At 42.9% G+C, this 20,000-nt stretch overlaps 1 protein-coding gene across 1 annotated transcript in view; it reads left to right on the top strand.

Moving 5' to 3' along the window:
• The window catches only part of LOC126981704 (oxysterol-binding protein 1-like), a 172,285-nt gene that overhangs the window by 32,794 nt on the left and 119,491 nt on the right, over positions 1 to 20,000 (top strand). The window contains exon 4 of the mRNA XM_050833138.1: positions 4,909 to 5,159. Within this exon, the coding sequence (XP_050689095.1) occupies positions 4,909 to 5,159 (251 nt within the window). The remainder of the gene's footprint in view (positions 1 to 4,908; positions 5,160 to 20,000) is intronic.

Raw genomic sequence — 20,000 nt, 5'->3', positions numbered from 1 at the left:
AGGGGGAATTAGAAAAGAGATTGCGAATTAAGAGACGTAAAAAAATGGAAAAGGAGTTGAAATTGAATACGAAATAGAGGAGAAACGAGTGAGGGGGGGGGGGGGGGAGAGAAATGCAAATAATAGGAAAGGAGGGGAAAAAAGGAGAGGATGGGAAGATGAAGGGGAAAAGAAATATGTTCAGCCAATCAGGGAGGAAGGGAGGGAAGGGGAAGTGGAAGAGGAGAGGGGAGTGTGAGGAAAGGGAGGAGGGGAGAAAGGTGTTTGGGGAGGAAGATTCAGGTGTGAAGGAGGTTAGATAAGGAAGAGGAGGAGGAGGAGGAGGGGTAGGAGGAAGGGAGATTAGATAAGGGAGGAGGAAGAGGGGAAGCATAAAAAAGGGAGATGAGGGCGACTTGTAGGTGCTAGGGAGATTAGATAAGAGAGAGAGAGAGAGAGAGAGAGAGAGAGAGAGAGAGAGAGAAGGGAGAGAGGGGGAGGTAAGGGAGGGTAAACGGTAAAAAAGGGAGAGTAAGGGTCAAGGTATAGGGAGAAGGAAGACAATAGTGATGGGATAATTAGGGTGAAGGGAGGAGGGGATTAGGGAGAAGGGAGAGAGAAAAGTTAGTACGAAATATTATCTTTAAACGTACATCCTTCTTTCCTCTCCCTCCTCTCTCTCCCTCTCTCTCCCTTCCCTCCCTCCCTCTCTCTATCTCTATCCTTCTTCTCCCTCCCATAACTCAATCTCTTCCTATCTCAATCCCTCACCTCCCTCCTCCTCTTCTTCCTCCGTCCCTTCCCTTCCCTTCCCTTTCCTTCCTCTCCCTCTCAATTCATCTTATTTTCCTTCATTTCCCTTTCCTTCCCATCCCTTCCCTTCCCTTTCCTTCCTCCCTCTCTCACTTCTTCACCTTATTTTCCTTCATTTCCCTTTCCTTCCCTTCCCTTTCCTTCCTCTCCCTCTCAATTCATCTTATTTTCCTTCATTTCCCTTTCCTTCCCATCCCTTTCCTTTCCTTTCCTTTCCTTTCCTTCCTCTCTCTCTCTCTCTCTCTCTCTCTCTCTCTCTCTCTCTCTCTCTCTCTCTCTCTCTCTCTCTCTCTCTCTCTCTCTCTCTCTCTCTCTCTCTCTCTCTCTCTCTCTCTCACTTCATCTTATTTTCCTTCATTTCCCTTTCCTTCCCTTCCCTTTCCTTCCTCTCCCTCTCACTTCATCTTATTTTCCTTCATTTCCCTTTCCTTCCCTTCCCTGTCCTTCCTCTCCCTCTCACTTCATCTTATTTTCCTTCATTTCCCTTTCCTTCCCTTCCCTGTCCTTCCTCTCCCTCTCACTTCATCTTATTTTCCTTCATTTCCCTTTCCTTCCTCTCCCTCTCACTTCATCTTATTTTCCTTCATTTCCCTTTCCTTCCCTTCCCTGTCCTTCCTCTCCCTCTCACTTCATCTTATTTTCCTTCATTTCCCTTTCCTTCCCTTCCCATCCCTTCCCTTTCCTTTCCTTCCCTTTCCTTCCTCTCTCTCACTTCATCTTATTTTCCTTCATTTTCCTTTCCTTCCCTTCCCTTTCTTTCCTCACCTCCCACTTCTTCATCTTATTTTCCTTCATTTCCTTTCCTTCCTTCCTTTCCTTCCTCTCCCTCTCACTTCATCTTATTTTCCTTCATTTCCCTTTCCTTCCCTGTCCTTCCTCTCCCTCTCACTTCATCTTATTTTCCTTCATTTCCCTTTCCTTCCCTTTCCTTCCTCTCCCTCTCACTTCATCTTATTTTCCTTCATTTCCCTTTCCTTCCCTTCCCATCCCTTCCCTTTCCTTTCCTTCCCTTTCCTTCCTCTCTCTCACTTCATCTTATTTTCCTTCATTTTCCTTTCCTTCCCTTCCCTTTCTTTCCTCACCCTCTCACTTCTTCATCTTATTTTCCTTCATTTCCCTTTCCTTCCCTTCCCTTTCCTTCCTCTCCCTCTCACTTCATCTTATTTTCCTTCATTTCCCTTTCCTTCCCTTTCCTTCCTCTCCCTCTCACTTCATCTTATTTTCCTTCATTTCCCTGTCCTTCCCATCCCTTCCCTTCCCTTTCCCTCCTCCCTCGCCCACTTCTTCATCTTATTTTCCTTCACTTCCCTTTCCTTCCCTTCCATACACTTCCTTTCCGTTTCTTTCCCCTTCCTCTCTGCTCCCATTTCCCTCACTTTCCTCCAACCCCTTCTTCCTTTTTTCATCCATTTCCCTTCCCTTCCCATCCATCCTATTCCCTTCTCTCCTCCACCTTCCCTCCTTCCTCTCTTTCCCTTTCCCTTCTGGTTTTCAATTTCTTGTTTATTTTGTGGGTTTGATTTCTTTCGTTATTGTTTACATCTTGTTCTGCGCATTGTTGTTGTTGTTGTTGTTGTTGTTGTTGTTGTTGTTGTTGTTGAGAGTGACTAAGCGGTGTTGAGTGAAATTTATGCCCTTCAGATTTCTCTCTCTCTCTCTCTCTCTCTCTCTCTCTCTCTCTCTCTCTCTCTCTCTCTCTCTCTCTCTCTCTCTCACCACCCTCCATTTTTACGCCCACTCATGCATTTAATTTCCCTTCCACCCCCCCCCCCCTCTCTCTCTCTCTCTCTCTCTCTCTCTCTCTCTCTCTCTCTCTCTCTCTCTCTCTCTCTCTCTCTCTCTCACACACCACCACCCTCCATTTTTTACCCTTCTTCGCCCTGCTCACTGCTGCCAATGTTTTTAATAGTCCCTCTTTCAAGGTTTCATTTTCTTTCACTTCCAACCCTCATTCCCCGCTCCTTCCCTCCCTCCCTCTCTACCCTTCATCATGCCTGCTATCTCTCTCCCTCCCATTAATTTTCTTTCCCACGTCAAACCTTTATTTTCTCTTACTAATATTTTTTTTCTTCCAACCCTCCTTTCCTGCCTCTCTTCTTTCTCTTTTCTCCCTTCTCGTCCTATTTATTTTCCTCCCTCACACTTATATTTTCTCGTATCTTTCTTCCGTTCCCCTCCCTTTCCCTCTTCTTCCTTTCAACCTTTCTTCCCTCCCTCTCCTCTTTCCCTTCCTTCCTCTCCTCATTCCCTTCCTCCCTCCCTTTCTTTCCCTTCCTCTCCTCTTTCCCTTCCTCCCTCCCTTTCTTTCCCTTCCTCTCTCACCCTCCTCTTTCCCTTCCTCCCTCCCTTACTTTCCCTTCCTCTCTCCCTCTCCTCTTTCCCTTCCTCTCTCCCTCTCCTCTTTCCCTTCCTCCCTCCCTTTCTTTCCCTTCCTCTCTCCCTCTCCTCTTTCCCTTCCTCCCTCCCTCTCCTCTTTCCTCTCCTCCCTCCTCATCCCATTTCCTTTCCTTCCTCACATATGTATTTCCTTTCACACCTTTTTCCCTCCTTCCTCCCTTCTTCGTTCTCTTTCCTTTCCTTTTCCCCTTTCCCTTCCTCCCTCCTCCTCATCCCATTTCCCTTCCTTCCTCACACGTGTATTTTCTCTCACACTTTTTTCCCTTCTTTCCCCTCTTTCCCTTCCTTCTCTTTTCATCTCTTCTCTTAAAGCTAACCTAACCTAACCTTGCTCAACTTTATCCAACCTAGTTTAACACGTAACTTAATCTAACCTAACCTAACCTATATTTTCTCACGCCTTCTTTCTTCCTCTTTCCCTTCCCTCCTTTCCCCTTTCCCTCCCATCCCCTTCGTCATATCACCGTTTCACCCTCTAACGGTCTAACCTATATTTTCCTCCTCTCCCTCTCCCTCGTCCTCTCTCCCTCCCTCTCCCATTTCATCTCGGCGCTCTCCAACGGAATACAATTAATCTTTTCATCCATATCATCCACTTAGTACATCAATAATTCAGCATCCACACCAACCCTTCCATCTATCCACTTTCTTATATCACCATGATGAACCCAAGCCAGCCCAACCTCGAACAAGTCAATTCAACCCAACCCAACCCAATCCAAAGTCAAGCCAAGCAAAGCAAATCAGTCCTTTCCAACCCTACCCAGCCTAATCTAACCCACGCCAAGCCAAGCCAAGCAAATCAATCCATTCCAACCCTACACAGCCTAATCTAACCCAGTCCTAACCTAGTCGAAGCCATCCTAGCCCAAGCCAATCCAACTCAGCCCAAACCAATCCAGACCAACCCAATCCAGTCTAGCTCACTCAAACCTAACCCAGCCCTAGCCAAACCAATCCATCCCAGTCCAGCTTGATTCACCCCAGTGTAATCTATCCCAGCCTTACCTAACCTAACCTAACCTGACCCAACCTTACCTGATTCAACCTTACCCTAATCTCATGCTTCCTAATTCAGCTTAACCTAACCTCACCTAGCTTGATTAACCTTTCTCAACTTTACCTTACCTTGTTAAACATCTAACCTAACCTAACCTTGCTTAATCATTACCCATCCTAGTTTAACACCTTACCAAACCTAACAGTCTAACCTAACCTAACCTAGCATAGCATCTAACCTTACCTAACCCAGCCTAACCTCAAACCCAACCTAACCTAAATACCAGCCTAACCTAACTTAAAACCATTCTAACCTAGTTTAACACTATACCTAACCTAACATAACCTTGCTTAACCCAACCTAGCATAACATCTAACCTTACCTAACCCAGCCTAACCTAACCTAAAACCCAGCCTAACCTAACCTAACCTAACCTAAAACCCAGCTTAACCTAACCTAACCCAGCCTAACCTAGACTAACTTAACCTAACCTAACCCAGCCTAACCTAAACTAACCTAACCTAAACTAACCTAACCTAAACTAACCTAACCTAACCTAACCTAAACTAACCTAACCTAACCCAGCCTAACCAAAACTAACCTAACCTAAACTAACCTAGCTTAACCTGAACTAACCTAACCTAAATCCTAGCCTAACCTAACTTAAAACCCATTCTCACATGAACTAATCTTTGCTGTTTCCGGTTCTCTCCCCGCAGAGGACGAGGACGAGGAGGATGTGGGTGACTCGGGCGCCGATGACGTGGCCAACACCCTCAAGGTCCTCACGGCCAAGCTGGAGGACCTGAGGACGTGTCACGACCTCATCATGAAGCACGGCGCGGCGCTGCAGAAGTCCCTGAGCGAGCTGGAGGTCCTGGACGCCTCCACGCAGGACCTCAACGCCAAGACCAAGACCGTCAACGAAAGGGCGACGCTCTTCAGGATATCCTCCAACGCCATGATCAACGTGAGTAGAATCCTTTGTCCTTCTTTGGGGGGTTGGGGGTGGGGGGGCAATCTCTTGGGACTTCAAAGGATCGTGAACTAAAGTATCCTGGATCATGGAGTCCTGTCATTATTAACGTGAGTAGAATCCTTTGTCCTTCTTGGGGTGGTGGGCAATCTCTTGGGACTTCAAAGGATCGTGAACCAAAGTATGCTGGATCCTGGAGTCCTGTCATTATTAACGTGAGTAGAATCCTTATGTAGTCCTTCTTTGGGGCGATGATAGGATCTTTAGGGACTTAAAGGATCGTGAATTAAAGTATCCTGAGTCCTGTTCTTTTCTGAGGGTCCTTCTTGGGGAGATGACAGAAACTGTTTGGAATTTAGAATCGTGAACTAAAGTATGCTGAGTCCTATTATTTTTTTTGGGGGGTGGTTTGAAGGATCGTGATAAAGGTCCGCATCGTGAACTATACCAGAGTATCCTTTTGATCCTATTATATGTGGGGTTTGCAAGGGTCATGAACCAAAGGATGAGTTTCGTGATATCCTTCAACGCTGTGATTGATGCGAGTTTCCTGGGTCCTTCCTGGGTGGGATGGCAGGACCTTTGAGACGTAAAGGATCGCGAACCAGAGTATACTTGTTATCCTTTTTTTTAAGGGTCGTGAACTTAAGGATAAAGCTTAATAGGATATCCTCCAACGCCATGACCAGTGTGGGTATCCTTAAGTCCTGTTCTTTGGGAGTGGTTGTGGGATTGTTTGGGACGGAAGAGGATCGTGTTAGGATATCCTCGAACGCCAGGATACAAATTAAAGGAGTCTGCAAGATATGTCAGACTATACAGAGAAGATGGCGCCACTATAAACACTTGCCTGCGCCATGACGGGCTGGGGCGGCCCTATAAGCGTACACGTAAAAAATAAAATAAAATAAAATAAAATAAAATAAAATAAAGAAATAAAAGGCAGCTCCTGTAAACCTATCTCCACTACCTTTGCAGATGTCTAACCCTTTTTTGAGTGTGTCTATTGTATTGGCACTCACCACATGACTCCCAAGCCTGTTCCACTCACCCACAACTCTTTGTTAACCAGTAGTTCTCTTGTGTGGCTGTTGAATTTAAACTTATCCAACTTAAACGCATTACTACCTGTCCTAAGCGGCTCTTTTACCGCCTCCTACTCACCGGGTTGGAGCCCTTCGTCCGATTATAACTTTGATCAAGTCACCTCGCATTCTTCGTCTTTCTTGAGAACTCAGATTTAAACGTGTAAGCTTATCCTTATATGGCAAGTTTCTCAACCCGCGGATCATGTTTGTAATCTCCCCTGCAACCGTTCCAACACGTTCATGTCCATTCTGATTCTTTAGTAACGAGCCCAAAACTGCATCGCTTAGTCGAGAGTCGCTTTTACTAACGCTTATTTTACCTTGTCGCTGTGAATATTCGGAGGGTCTTAAGCCAGATTTTTTTTAACGTTTAGTATTTATTTATAGTTATGTGGCTAATTTATAGTTATGTGGCTTCTTAATAGTTACGTGGTTAGTATTTGTTTACAGGTATGTAGATAGTTTTTGTTTACAGGTATGTGGAGAGAGAGACTAAGCCGCACATAATACAAGATAATCGGGGTACAAGCGTCAACATAAGAAAGAAAACATCATTGTAAGCGGATCAAGATAATTTTCGTGCGTATAAAAAAAAGGTGAGAATCTGCCTTTTGACCCAATGAACTTATCTTGCTTTCTTTATCTTTTCAACTTGCTATCTTACTTGTCTTAATCACTATGTCTTACAGTTTGACTTACTTATCTTTATCTTTGCACCTTCCTATCTTTCTTGTTTTAATCACTATGTGTCTTACGGTTTGACTTTCTTATCTTGCTATCTTTTTCTCTGCTCCTTCATATCTTACTTGTCTTAATCTATATATCTTACAGTTTGAACTACTTATCTTGCTATCCTTATCTTTTCAACTTGCTATCTTACTTGTCTTAATCACTATGTCTTACAGTTTGACTTACTTATCTTGCTATCTTTATCTTTTCATCCTGCTATCTTGCTTGTCTTAATCACTATGTCATACAGTTTGACTTACTTATTTTGCTTTCTTTATCTTGTCACCCTGCTATCTTACTTGTCTTAATCACTATATCTTACAGTTTGACTTACTTATCTTGCTATCTTTATCTTTTCATCCTGCTATCTTGCTTGTCTTAATCACTATGTCTTACAGTTTGACTTACTTATCTTGCTATTTTTATCTTTTCATCCTGCTATCTTGCTTGTCTTAATCACTATGTCTTACAGTTTGACTTACTTATCTTGCTATTTTTATCTTTTCATCCTGCTATCTTGCTTGTCTTAATCACTATGTCTTACAGTTTGACTCACTTATCTTGTTATATTTATCTTTGCACCTTCCTATCTTACTTGTCTTACTATATGTCTTACAGTTTGACTTACTTATCTTGCTGTTATCTTCCCGTCTCTCCATAACACTATCTTGCTCTCTTCCAATCTTGCTAATTACTATCTTTCCATTAATCTGTATTTCTTATCTTGTCTTGTTGCTATCTTTCCGTCTCTCCATAACTATCTTGCTCTCTTCCAATCTTACTATTTACCATCTTTCCATCAATCTGTATATATTATCTTATCTTGCGGCTATCTTTCCATCTCTCCTTATCACTATCTTCCTCTTTTTCAATCTTCCTATTCATTATCTTAACGTCCATGTATCTTTTTTATCATGCCATATTAATTCTGTTACCAATTTTGCTATCTTGTCATACTATCTTGCTATCTTTCCATCTATCCATCCTTCTATCTCTATCTTATCATCTTGTTAATCTTCTATCTTTTTTGTATCTTACTGCTCTGCTTCACGATCTTGTATTTCATTATCTTATCTTAATTTCTTAGTTTCACTCGCGCCATTTATCTTACCATCATTGCCTTGCTATTTTTTCATGTCTTAGTGTCCTGTGCCGTTATCTTTCCATCTATCTTGCTGTCTTATTATCTTGCTACCTATCTTGCTATCTTACTGCCCTAAAGACTCACTCGCCATCATTCTTACTCTATCTTTATCTTTTTCTATATCGTTACTTAATCTTAACCTGAATATTACTATCTTGCTAGCTATCTTACTTGCTTGTTAACTTGTCTTCTCTTTCTTCCTCTCCTCTATATCCTTTTCCTTATTTTTCCTTCCTCTTCCTTTCTTATTCTTCCCTTCTTTCCTTCTCTCTCCTTCCTTCCTTCCTTCCCTTCTTCCTTCCTTCCCTTCTTCCTTCCTTCCTTCCTTCCTTCCTTCCTTCCATCCTTTTCCTACTCTTTTTTCCTTATTTCTTCCTTTCCTTTCCTTCCCATTCCTTCCCTTTCCTTCCTTCTTTTCTTCCCTTCCTATCTTCCTACCATCCTTTTCCTACTCTTTCCCTATTTCTTCCTTTCCCTTCATTCCCATTCCTTCCCTTTACTTTCCTCTCCTTCCCTTTCTTTCCTTACTTCCTTCTTTCCTTCCTTTTCTCCCTTCCTACAATCCTTTTCCTACTCTCCTTTCACTACCTCCTACTCCTTCCTTTCTTTCCATTACTTCCCTTCCCTCCCTTCCCTATCCCATTCCCTAATCTATCTTACTGCGTCATTTCTTACCTAACACCTGCATGACTGGCTGATTGGAGGTGATTGGCAGGTGTCCAGTGCAGGGATTGGCGACAGCAGGTGAGAGGCAGGTAAATAGATCGAAAAGGGGAGGTGTTTTCTTGTCCTTCTCTATTTTCCTTCCCCTTTTCCTCCCCCTTTTCTTTCCCTTCTTCCTCTCCATCTCCTCCCTTATCTTCCTGTTCTCTCTCTTCCTTCCCCTTACCTTCCCTTTTTCTTTCCCTTCTTCCTTTCCTCCTCCTCCCTTATCTTCCTGTTCTCTCTCTTCCTTCCCCTTACCTTCCCTTTTTCTTTCCCTTCTTCCTCTCCTCCTCCTCCCTTATCTTCCTGTCTTCTCTCTTTTCCTTCCCCTTTCCCTCCCCTTTTTCTTTCCCTTCTCCTTCCTCTCCTCCTCCTCCCTTATCTTCCTGTTCTCTGTTTTCCTTTCGTTCCTCTTCTTCCCTTTTCCTTCCTCTCGCCACTTCCTTTTCCTTTTTTTCTCTGTTTCCTTTTCCCATTTTTCCTTCTCTTCCTGTTATTTCTCTTCCCTTTCCTTCCCTTCTTTTCCTTTTCCTTCCTCTCCCCACTTCCTCTTCTTCCCTTTTCCTTCCTCTCGCCACTTCCCTTTCCTTTTTTTTCCCTGTTTCCGTTTCCCACTTTTCCTTCTCTTCCTGTTATTTCCCTTTCCTTCTCTTCTTTTTCTTTTCCTTTTCCTTCTTCTCCCCACTTCCGTTTCCCTCCTCTTCCCTTTTCTTTACTTCCTTTCCCTTCTTCTTTCTTACTTTCCTCTCTTTCCTCTTCTTTCCCTTCCCTTCCCTTCTGTTACCTTTTCTTTCCTTTCTATTCCCAACTTCCTTTCCCTTCCTCTTCTTTTCTTCCCTCTCTTTCCCCTTCTTTCCCTTCCCTTTCGTTACCTTTTTCTTCTTTCCTCTTCCCTTTTCTTTCCTTCCCTTCCCTTCCTCTTCCTTACTTCCCTCTCTTTCCCCTTCTTTCCCTTCCCTTCCTTTTTGTTCCCTTTTCTTCCCTCCTTTTCCCTTTTCTTTCCTTCCTTTCCCTTCCTCTTCCTTACTCCCCTCTCTTTCCCCTTCTTTCCCTTCCTTTTTGTTCCTTTTTCTTCCCTCATTTTCTCTTTTCTTTCCTTCCTTTTCTTCCTCTTCCTTACTCCCCTCTCTTTCCCTTCCGTTACCTTCCCTTCCCTCCTCTTCCCTTTTCTTTCCTTCCTATTCCCAACTTCCTTTCCCTTCCTCTTCCTTACTCCCCTCTCTTTCCCTTCCTTTCCCTTCCCTTACCTTTTCTTCCCCATCTTATTCCTTATTTCCTTTTCCTTCCTTTTTGTCCTTTTCCTTTAACTTTCCCACTTCCCTTCCTTCCTATTCCCTACTTTACTCTTCTTCCCTTCTTCTCTCTCCTCCCTCCTCACTTCTTCCTTTTCCTTCTTCTTTTCCTTCCTTTTTCCTACTTCTTCTTATCCCCTTACTTTCCTTCCCCTCGAAATGTCACTTAGGAATGGCCTTATCTAATCTTCTCCCCTTCCTCCTCCCCTTCCCCATCACCTCCTTCCCCTTTCCCCTCCCTTCCTTCCCCTTCAAAATGTCGCCTGGGGGAATGTTTGAGCTAATCCCCTCACCGCCTCCCCCTTTCCCCCTCCTCTTCCCCTTTAAAATGTCGCCTGGGGAATGTTTGAGCTAATCCCCTCACCTCCTCCCCCTTTCCCCCTCCTCTTCCTCTTCAAAATGTCCTCCCCCTTCCCCTCCCCTTCCCACTCCTCTCCCCTTCCCACTCCTCTCCCCTCCCCATTCCTCTCCCCTCCTCACTCCTCTCCCCTCCCCTTCCCCCTCCTCTCCCCCTCCCCTTCCCCCTCCACTCCCCTCCCCTTTCCCCTCCTGTCCTGTACCTTCCCCTTTCCCCTCCTTTCCCCTCCTCACGTTTTGATAGGGAATGAGTGAGTAAATCTTGTTATGATTGACGCTCAGCTTCCCCATCCTCCTCCCCTCCCTTCCCATCCTCTCCCCTTCCCTATCCACCTGCCTCTCCTCCCCATCCTCCTCCCCTCGTCCTTAGCTTACTCTCCTTCTCTCTTCCCCCATTCTGCCCTCTCCTAACCCCATCTTCCCCTTTATTTCCCATCCTTCTTCCCTCCTTTCCCCTTCCTTCCTTATCTTCCACCTTCCTTTTCCCATCTTTCTTCTCTCTTCCTCCTCCTCCTCAACTTCCTTCCTACCCCATCTCCTCCCCTCTCTTCCCCCTCCTCCTCCCCTCCCTTCCCCATTTTCTCCCCTCTCTTCCTCTTCCCCAAACCATGACTTGAGGATTTGATGTTGCTACCCAATTTATCCTCCTCCTCCTCCTCCTTAATCCCTCGCTGACCTCCTCTTCCCCCTTCTGCCTCCCCATCCTCCCCTTTCATGGTTGCTTGGGGAATAAAATCTCGCCTCTGTAATCCCCTCCTACATTCCTCTCCTCCTTCTCTTCTCCTCTTCCTCTTCCCTTCCTCCTTTTTAATTTCCTTTCCTTTTCCTCCCTTCGCTTCCTTTTGCTTATCCTCTTCACTCCCTTTTTCTCTTCCCCACTTTTTTTCCTTTCCCCCTTTTCCTCTTTCCTCTTCCTCTGACCTTCTCTCTTCTTCCTCTCTCCTCTTCCCTTCTTCTATCCTTTTCCCTCCTCTCTTCTGTCTCCATTCATCCTTTCCATCTCCCTTTCCTCCAACATCATTTTCTTCCTTTTTTCTCCCTTCCTTTTCCTTCTCTTTCCTTTCCCTCCCTCTCCTCCATCATCATATTCTCCCTTTTTTCTCACTTCCTTTTCCCTCTATCTTTTCCCCTCCCTTTCCACCAACATAATTTTCTTCCTTTTTTTCTCCCTTCCATTTCCCTCTCTTTCCTTTCCCCTCCCTTTCGTCCAACGTCATACTCTTCCTTTTTTTCTCCTTTCCTTTTCCCTCTCCTTTCCTTTCCCTCCCTCCCATCCTCTCCCTTCTTTTCCCCGTCCCCTTTTCCCTTTTTTTTATTTTCCTCCTCCTTCCCTTTCCCACTTCTGCATCTTTCATCCCTCCTTCCCTTCTCTCCTCCTCCTCCTCCTTCCCCTCCCTCTCCTCCAATCTCTTATTCTCCTTTCTTTCTCCCTTCTTTCCCTAATATGTTCCCTATTCTTCTCCCTCCTCTTTCTTCCCCTTTCTCTTTTTCCCCACCCTAATCTTTTTCCTCTTTCCTCCTCTTCTTCCCTTTCCTCCATCTCTTCCTCCTCTTCTCTTCTTTCCCCACTCCTCCTCTCCGCTTTTTCCCTTCCCCTCCCCTTCCTTCCCTGGTTAGTATTATTATTGGGATTCTGCACTTACGCAATGCCCCCTTCCTCTCCCCCTCCCCCCTCCCCTCACGCCAGGTAATGAGGATTTTGGGATGCTGTTAATTAGCAGGTGAACAGCAGGTGACTTTGGCGGGTTAATTAGTGTTTTATTAATTTGTTTTATTTTATTGTTTTATGTATTTATTTGTTTTTTTTTCTTTATTCTGTTATCGTCTGCCTGTCTTCCTCTATTTCCCTTGAGCTGTATGTTTATTTTTATTTTAATTTTTTTCCTCATAGTAATTAAACTTTTTAATTTTTTTGACATTTCTTCCTCATTCCTTCCATTCCCTTATCCTTCCTTTTTTCCTTTATTCCCTCCTTCCTTCCTTCCTTCCTTCCTTTTTCTCCTTAATTTTCTTCCTTCCCTTCCTTCCTTCCCTCCCTTTTCCCTTTCCTTTCTTCCTCTCTCCCTTTCCTCCCTTCCTTCTTCCCTTTCCTACCTTTCCTCCTCCCTTCTTTTCTTCCCTCCCTTTTCCCTACCTTCTTTCCTTCCTTTTTTTACTTTCTTCCCTCCTCCCTTCCCTCCGTCTTTTCTTCTTAATTTTCTTCCTTTCCTTCCCTACTTTTCCTCCTCCCTTCTTTTCTTCCCTCCCTTTCCTCCTCCCTTCTTTTCTTCCCTCCCTTTTTCCTTCCCTTCCTTCCCTCCTTCCTTCATTTCTTCCCTCCTTCCTACCTCTCCTTCCTTCTTTCTTACCATTTTCCATTCTTCCTCTCCTCCTTCCTTCTTTTCTTCTTTTTCTCTTTCTTTCCTTCCTCTTTCTTCCCTCCTTTTTCCTTCTTTTCTTCCTTCTCCTTCCTTCCTCTTTCCTCCTTCCCCTTCTTTCCCTTTCCTTTCCTTCTTCTTTCCTTTCCTCCTTCTTCCTCTTTCCTCCTTCCCTTCTTTCCTCTTTCCTCCTTCCCCTTCTTCCTCTTTCCTTACTTCCTTCCTATTTTCCTTCCCTTCCTTCCCTCCTTCCTTCATTCCTCTTTCCTCATTCCCCTTCATTCCTCTTTCCTCATTCCCCTTCATTCCTCTTTCCTCATTCCCCTTCATTCCTCTTTCCTCATTCCCCTTCATTCCTCTTTCCTCATGTTAATCTGTCTTTTTTTACCTTCTCCATCTTTCTTCTCTTTCATCTTTATTTAGTTTTTAGTTTTCCATCTTTTTCATCATCATCATCATCTTGCATTCCTCCTCCTCCTCCTCCTCCTCCTCCTCTTAAGCCCATGACTAGGAATTTCCATATTTCTGCGCGGCTAATCCTCTCTTTGGTTCGTGTGTGTCCCAGGGCAGTGACTCGTGTGTGTGTGTGTGTGTGTGTGTGTGTGTGTGTGTGTGTGTGTGTGTGTGTGTGTGTGTGTTAATGGTAGATGTGGTGAGATGGTTGTTTTATTTTTATTATTACCATCATCATTATCATTACCATCATCATCATCATCTCTCACTGTACTGTTCCTTCCTTCCTTCCTTCCCCTTCATTCCTCTTTCCTCTTTCCTCATTCCTCTTCATTCCTCTTTCCTCATTCCCCTTCTTTCATTCCGTTATCCCCTTCATTTCTTTCGTCCTCATGACCTTTTTATTCCCCTCACTTCCCTTCCTTTTATCCCCTTCAAAATCATCCCTTCCTCACACCCCATGCTCTCATTCCCCTTCTTACCCTCCCCTTGTTCCCTTCTCATTCTTTTGTTTTGTTTTCCCTTCATTCCCTTCACAGTCCTCAAGGCCAGTCTTTCCCCATCCTTCCCTCATACCACTCCCCTCATACCTCATACTCATTAGCTTGCAATTCCCCTATCCTCCCTTTTCTGACATTCCCCTCATTCCCCTTGTCACTTCCCTCACCCCCACTTTATCATTCCCTTTCCCCTTCCTCCCCTCATATCATTCCCCTTATATATCCCTCCCTTTCCCCCTCCCCCCATTTGACATTCCTCTCATTCCCTGCTCTTCTCTCATACCTCACAGGCTGTATCCAATCCTTTCCCTCTTCCTCCTCTCATAACATTCCTCTTTCCTCTTTATTTCACTTCCCTCATACCCCACATTGTATCCCTCTCTTCCCCCTTCCTCCTCTCATAACATTCCTCTTTTTCCTCTTTATTTCACTCCCCACATAACTTACATCCCATACCTTACTTCCTCCTTTCCCCTTGTTTCCCCTTTCCCCATTTCCCCGTCCTCCCCTTTCCTGCATCCCCCGCATAACACTTCCTTATTTCCTCTCATTCCCCGGGTGAATATTTTCTCACCCAATCATTTTTTTTTACCGATGGGGAATGAGGGCTAAGGCATAAAAACTTGGGGATTAACAGACAGACAAACAGACAGACAGATAGAAGGAAAGACAGACAGAAGGATAGATAGACAGACAGATAAACAGACAGACAGAAGGGTACAGACAGACAGAAGGATAGACAGATAGACAGACATACAGAAGGATAGACAGACAGACAGAAAGATATACAGACAGACAGACAGACAGACAGACAGACAGACACAGGCAAACAGACAGGAAGAAAGATACGGACAGATGAAAAGGAAGGATACAAGCACAGACACAGACAGAGACGGACGGACAAAGAGACAGACAGACAAACATGTAGATAGAGAGACATACAGACAAGGCTAAAGAGACAGACAGACAGAGGACAGACAGACATACAAGTAAAGAGAAACGCAGATAGACACAAGAGGTACAGAAATACAAGCAGACAGACAGACATACTGACATCTAATGAAAAAAAAGACATGTAAGGGGAACAGACAAAGACAGACAACATCCAGACCAGACGGACACAGACAAACAGACCAGACAGACAGATAATCGGATTACGCCAAACATTTATATTTTTTCCCCCTTTTGTTATTTCACGGTTGGGTTAAATTCACCTTTTTTTATTTATTCAACAAACAAACAAATAAACAAACAAAAAGAAACTCGTCACAACCAGACCTCTGAAGGCTCTCTTGCCATTATGTAACACACACACACACACACACACACACACACACACACCTTTTTACATTATTATTTTTTTCTTATCGATTTCTCATAAACTTGCAAATAAGAATACTATGATTTTTTTTTTTCATTTCTTTTTATTTTTTTTAGTTAGCCATCAAATTTCCGTTTTCTATAAATATGTATCCCGTTTTTTTATAGTGGTATCAGAAAACGGTGACGTAAGCTTTGTCAGAGAGAGAGAGTATGTGTAGGCAAGAGGAAAGAAAATAATTGGAGGTCGGACGGAATGGAGGGAAAAAAAATGGAGGTGGGAGAAAGGAGATAGAAAAGTTGAGAGAGAGAGAGAGAAAAGCAAGGTGTGAAAGGGATGAACAGAAAGAAAGGAGGAGGAGGAAGAGGAGGAGGTGGAGGAGGAAAGTTAGGAGACCTTTTGATGGTCTTGCGAAGGTCAGGAAAGAGGAGGAGGAGGAGGAGGAGGAAGAAGATTACTGGGATCGTTGCGGGAGAGGGAGGAGAGGGGAATGGAGGAAGAGGAGGAAGAAGAAAGAGGTATCGGGGATCGTAGTTGGAGAAGGAAAGGGGAATGGAAGAAAGAGGAGGAGGAGGAGGAGGAGGAAGAAGAGGAAAGAGCAGAAAGATGAGGTGGAGGAGGAGGAAGAGGAAACAGAATTCTGGGATCATTGGAGGAGGAGGAGGAAGAAAATATGAGTAGAAGGAGGAGGAGGGGAAAAGAGGAAACAAGGAAGAGGGAGAGAAGGGAGTAAGAGGAATAGGAGAAGAAGAGAGTTGGAGGAAGAGGAGGAGGAGGAGGAAGAAAATGGGAGTAGAAGGAGGAGGAGGGGAAAAGAGGAAACAAGGAAGAGGGTGAGAAAGGAACAAGAGGAATGGGAGAAGAAGAAGAGAGTTGGAGGAAGAGGGGGAGGAGGAGGAGGAAGAAAATGGGAGTAGAAGGAGGAGGAAGGGAAAAGAGGAAACAAGGAAGAGAGAGAGAAGGGAGTAAGAGGAATAGGAGAAGAAGAAGAGAATTGGAGGAAGAGGAGGAGGAGGAGGAGGAGGAAACAGGACTCTGGGATCGTTGGAGGAGGAGGAGGAGGGGAGTAGAGGAAACAAGGAAGAGGAATGGGAGAAGAAGAGAGTTGGAGGAAGAGGAGGAGGAGGAGGAAGAGGAGAAGCATAAGGTTAAGGTTAAGTACTTCCAAGTCTCTATTTATTATTATTATTATTATTATTATTATTATTATTATTATTATTGTTGTTATTATTGTCACTATTATCTCCGTAATCACCATTGTCATCGTTATCATGTGGTGAGGAGTGATTCTCTCTCTCTCTCTCTCTCTCTCTCTCTCTCTCTCTCTCTCTCTCTCTCTCTCTCTCTCTCTGTCTCTCCTTTTCTTCTTGTTTATCTTCTCTCTTGTTTCCTCCTCCGCATTCGTCATCTATATATTTACTCTTCTATTACTTTTTTTTCCTCCTTTTTCTTCTTATTCTTATTCGTATTTTCATTCTTCCTCTTCTCTTGTATATATTCATGGACAGTTGAGGGAAGTGGTCGGAAATTCCTTGTAAATTACGTCTCTCTCTCTCTCTCTCTCTCTCTCTCTCTCTCTCTCTCTCTCTCTCTCTCTCTCTCTCTCTCACACACACACACACACACACACACACACCCGGATAGGTCAACACGTGATTGTTACTATGTGGATAAACTGTGTGTGTGTGTGTGTGTGTGTGTGTGTGTGTTCTTTGTTTTGCTACGTCAGTCAGGGTTTAAATATTACAAGTAAAAATAATGATAATTGTTACCACCACTACTACTACTACTACTACTACTACTACTGCTTCTGCTTTTGCTACATCTTATTACTACTTCTAACACTGATATCTCCATTCTCCGCAAACAATGATAGTGATAATAATAATAGTGATAATAATAATAGTTACACTATTACTACTACTACTACTACTACTACTACTACTAATGGTAATAATAATAATGGTAATAATAATACAAAAATAGTAAATAGCGGAGAAATATTAGCCAAGTGTGTGCAATTTTTGAGGTCAGAGAGAGAGAGAGATAAGCTCTTTCAGGAAAAATGCTATATTGGCGTCGAAGAGAGAGAGAGAGAGAATCGACCACCTGCACTCACAGCCCTTCGGTACACTTGCACCGAAACACACACACACACACACACACACACACACACACGTTTCCTCTTTTTCTCGCTCTTTATCCCTCCTACCCCCCAAGTTTCTCCTTCCCATGCTCCTCCTCCTCCTCCCCTCTCCTCCTCCTCCTCCTCTTCCCCTCTCCTCCTCCTACTATATCTTCCTTGCCCTTTTCTCACATCCTTTACTTCCTATTTCCTCTCATTTTCTCTTCCTCCCTTATCTCTTCCCCTCTTCCTCTCCCTTTTATTCTCTTCCTTATGTATTAGCTTCGATTTGTACCTCTCCCTTTTACGCGTGTTTCCCTTGTTTCTCGTTTTCTTTTATCTGCGTTATCATTTTCTTTCTTTATTACTCATTTGTTTGCTTTCCTCTCATTTTTCTTCCTTTTCTCATTCAATTTTAACCTTGCTCTCGTCTTCTTTTTTTTCTTTTAATTTTCTCTCATTTTCCTTCCTTTATTACTCTTTTGTTTGCTTTTCTCGTTTTTCTTCCCTTTCATTTCTTAATCTTGCTTCCCACTGTCTTTTTTTTTTCTTTTACTTTTCTCTCCTTTTCCTTCCTTTATTTCTCATTTGTTTGATTTTTTCTTTTTTCTTCCCTTTCTCTCATTTTTTAACCTTGCTCTTCACAGTCTTCTTTTTTCTCCATTTTCCTTCCTTTATCTATCTTTGTTTGCTTTTCTTTCATTTTTCTTCCTTTTCTCTTTCATTTCTTAATCTTGCTTCCCACAGTCTTCTTTTTTTTGTTACTTTTCTCTCCTTTTCCTTCCTTTATTTCTCTTTGTCTGCTTTTCTCTCATTTTTCTTCCTTTATTTCTCTTTGTTTGCTTTTCTCTCATTTTTCTTCCTTTGCTCTTTCATTTTTAACCGTGCTCTCCAGTCTTCCTTTTTTCTTTTACTTTTCTCTCATTTTCCTTCCTTTATTTCTCTTTGTTTGCTTTTCTCTCATTTTTCTTCCTTTTCTCTCTCATTTCTTAACCTTGCTCTTCAGTCTTCTTTTTTTTTTCTTTTTCTCCTTTTCCTTCCTTTATTTCTCATTTGTTTGATTTTTTCTCCTTTTCTTCCCTTTCTCTCATTAGTTAAGCTTTCTCCATATTCTTAATTTTTTTACTTTTCTCTTTATTTAGTTCCTTTATTTTTAATTTTCAACTTTTCTCAATCTCTATATTTTCTCAAACTTTACTCTCGATTTTCTTCATATTTTCATGTACTTTTTTTCTCTTTATTTTCTTCATTTTTTCTCTTCTCCCTTTTTTTTTAATTTTTTCTCTTATATATTTCCATTTACTTCATTTTTTCTTTCTTCTATACATTTTCTTCATTTTTTCTTCTATACATTTTCTTCATTTTTTCTTTCTTCTATACATTTTCTTCATTTTTTCTTTCTTCTATACATTTACTTCATTTTTTCTTTCTTTCCATTTGCTTCATTTTCTTCATTTTTTCCATTTTCTTCATTTTTCTCTCACTTCTCTTTTATTCATTTTTTTTCTTCTTTCTCCATTTTCTTCATTAATTCTCTTTTCTTCATTTTCTTCATTTTTTCTCTTCAATTTCTTATCTTTTCTATATTTTTTTCCATTTTTCTCACTTTTCTCTTTTCTTCCTTTTCTCACATTTGTTAACTTTTCTCTCATCTTCTTTCCTTATTTCTCTGTTCCATCTCTTTCGTTTCCATCATTTGTCTCGTTTATCCTTTCCCTCGTTTATTGCTGTCTCTCTCTTACTCCAATCCCCCCTTCTCTTCTCTCCTCTTCTCCCCCCTTTCCTTTCTTTCATTCTTTCTCCCTTTCCTTCACATCTCTTCCTTCCTTCCCTTTCCTCTCGATCTCTTCTTTCCTTCCCTTTCCTCTTCATCTCTTCCTTCCTTCCCCTCTTTCTTTCTCCCTTTCCTTAACGCATCTTTCTTCCACCCATTCCTTCCCTCCCTTTCTTTCCTCCCTTTCCTCTCCATCTTTTTCCTCTCCCATGATTCCCTCCTTTCCTTTCCTCTCTTATTCCCTCCTTTAATCTCCTTTTCCTCATTCCTCCCTTTTTCTCTTCACCTTTCTCCTCTTTTCTTTCTTGTAATCTCATCCACCCTTCCTCTCCTCTCCCCTTCTTCATCCCCTTTCTTTGCTTCCCCTCACCTTTATCTTCTCTTCCCCTTCGTGTTTTCTTCCTTTTTCTTCCTTTCTCTTCCTTTTCCTGGCTATTCCCCTTTTCTTCCCCTTTTCCCCTCCCTTATTTTTCCTTTCTAATATACCTTCAACTTTTCTCTCGCCCTTTCATATCTATTTCCTTCTCCTCCTCCTCCTCCCCCCCCTCCTCCTCCTCCTCCTCCTCCTCCTCTTCTTTATCGGGATCGCTTTGCTAAGTCAGGGTTACGTTTTGGTGAGTGATGTTTTCCCTGAGAGAGAGAGAGAGAGAGAGAGAGAGAGAGAGAGAGAGAGAGAGAGAGAGAGAGAGAGGAAAAGATGTGGAACTGATTTTTATATATATTTGTCCTCTTATTTTTCCCGGAAGGTACAAAGACTAAAAAGAGGAAAAAGAAATATAGACTCTCTCTCTCTCTCTCTCTCTCTCTCTCTCTCTCTCTCTCTCTCTCTCTCTCTCTCTCTCTCTCTCTCTCTCACATTACTATTATTATCTTGTCTTCACCCTCATCCTGTTTACAAGAAGACAAAATAAATTCCGCCTCCTCCTCTTCCTCTTCCTCTTCCTCCTCCTCCTCCTCCTCCTCCACGAATCATTCTCTTCTATTTTTATC

The sequence above is a fragment of the Eriocheir sinensis genome, chromosome 49, assembly GCF_024679095.1.
Source record: "Eriocheir sinensis breed Jianghai 21 chromosome 49, ASM2467909v1, whole genome shotgun sequence".
In the NCBI taxonomy this organism is placed as follows: Eukaryota; Metazoa; Arthropoda; class Malacostraca; order Decapoda; family Varunidae; genus Eriocheir; species Eriocheir sinensis.
The sequence above is the reverse complement of the archived record's forward strand: the minus strand, read 5'-3'. Positions and strand labels throughout refer to the sequence as shown.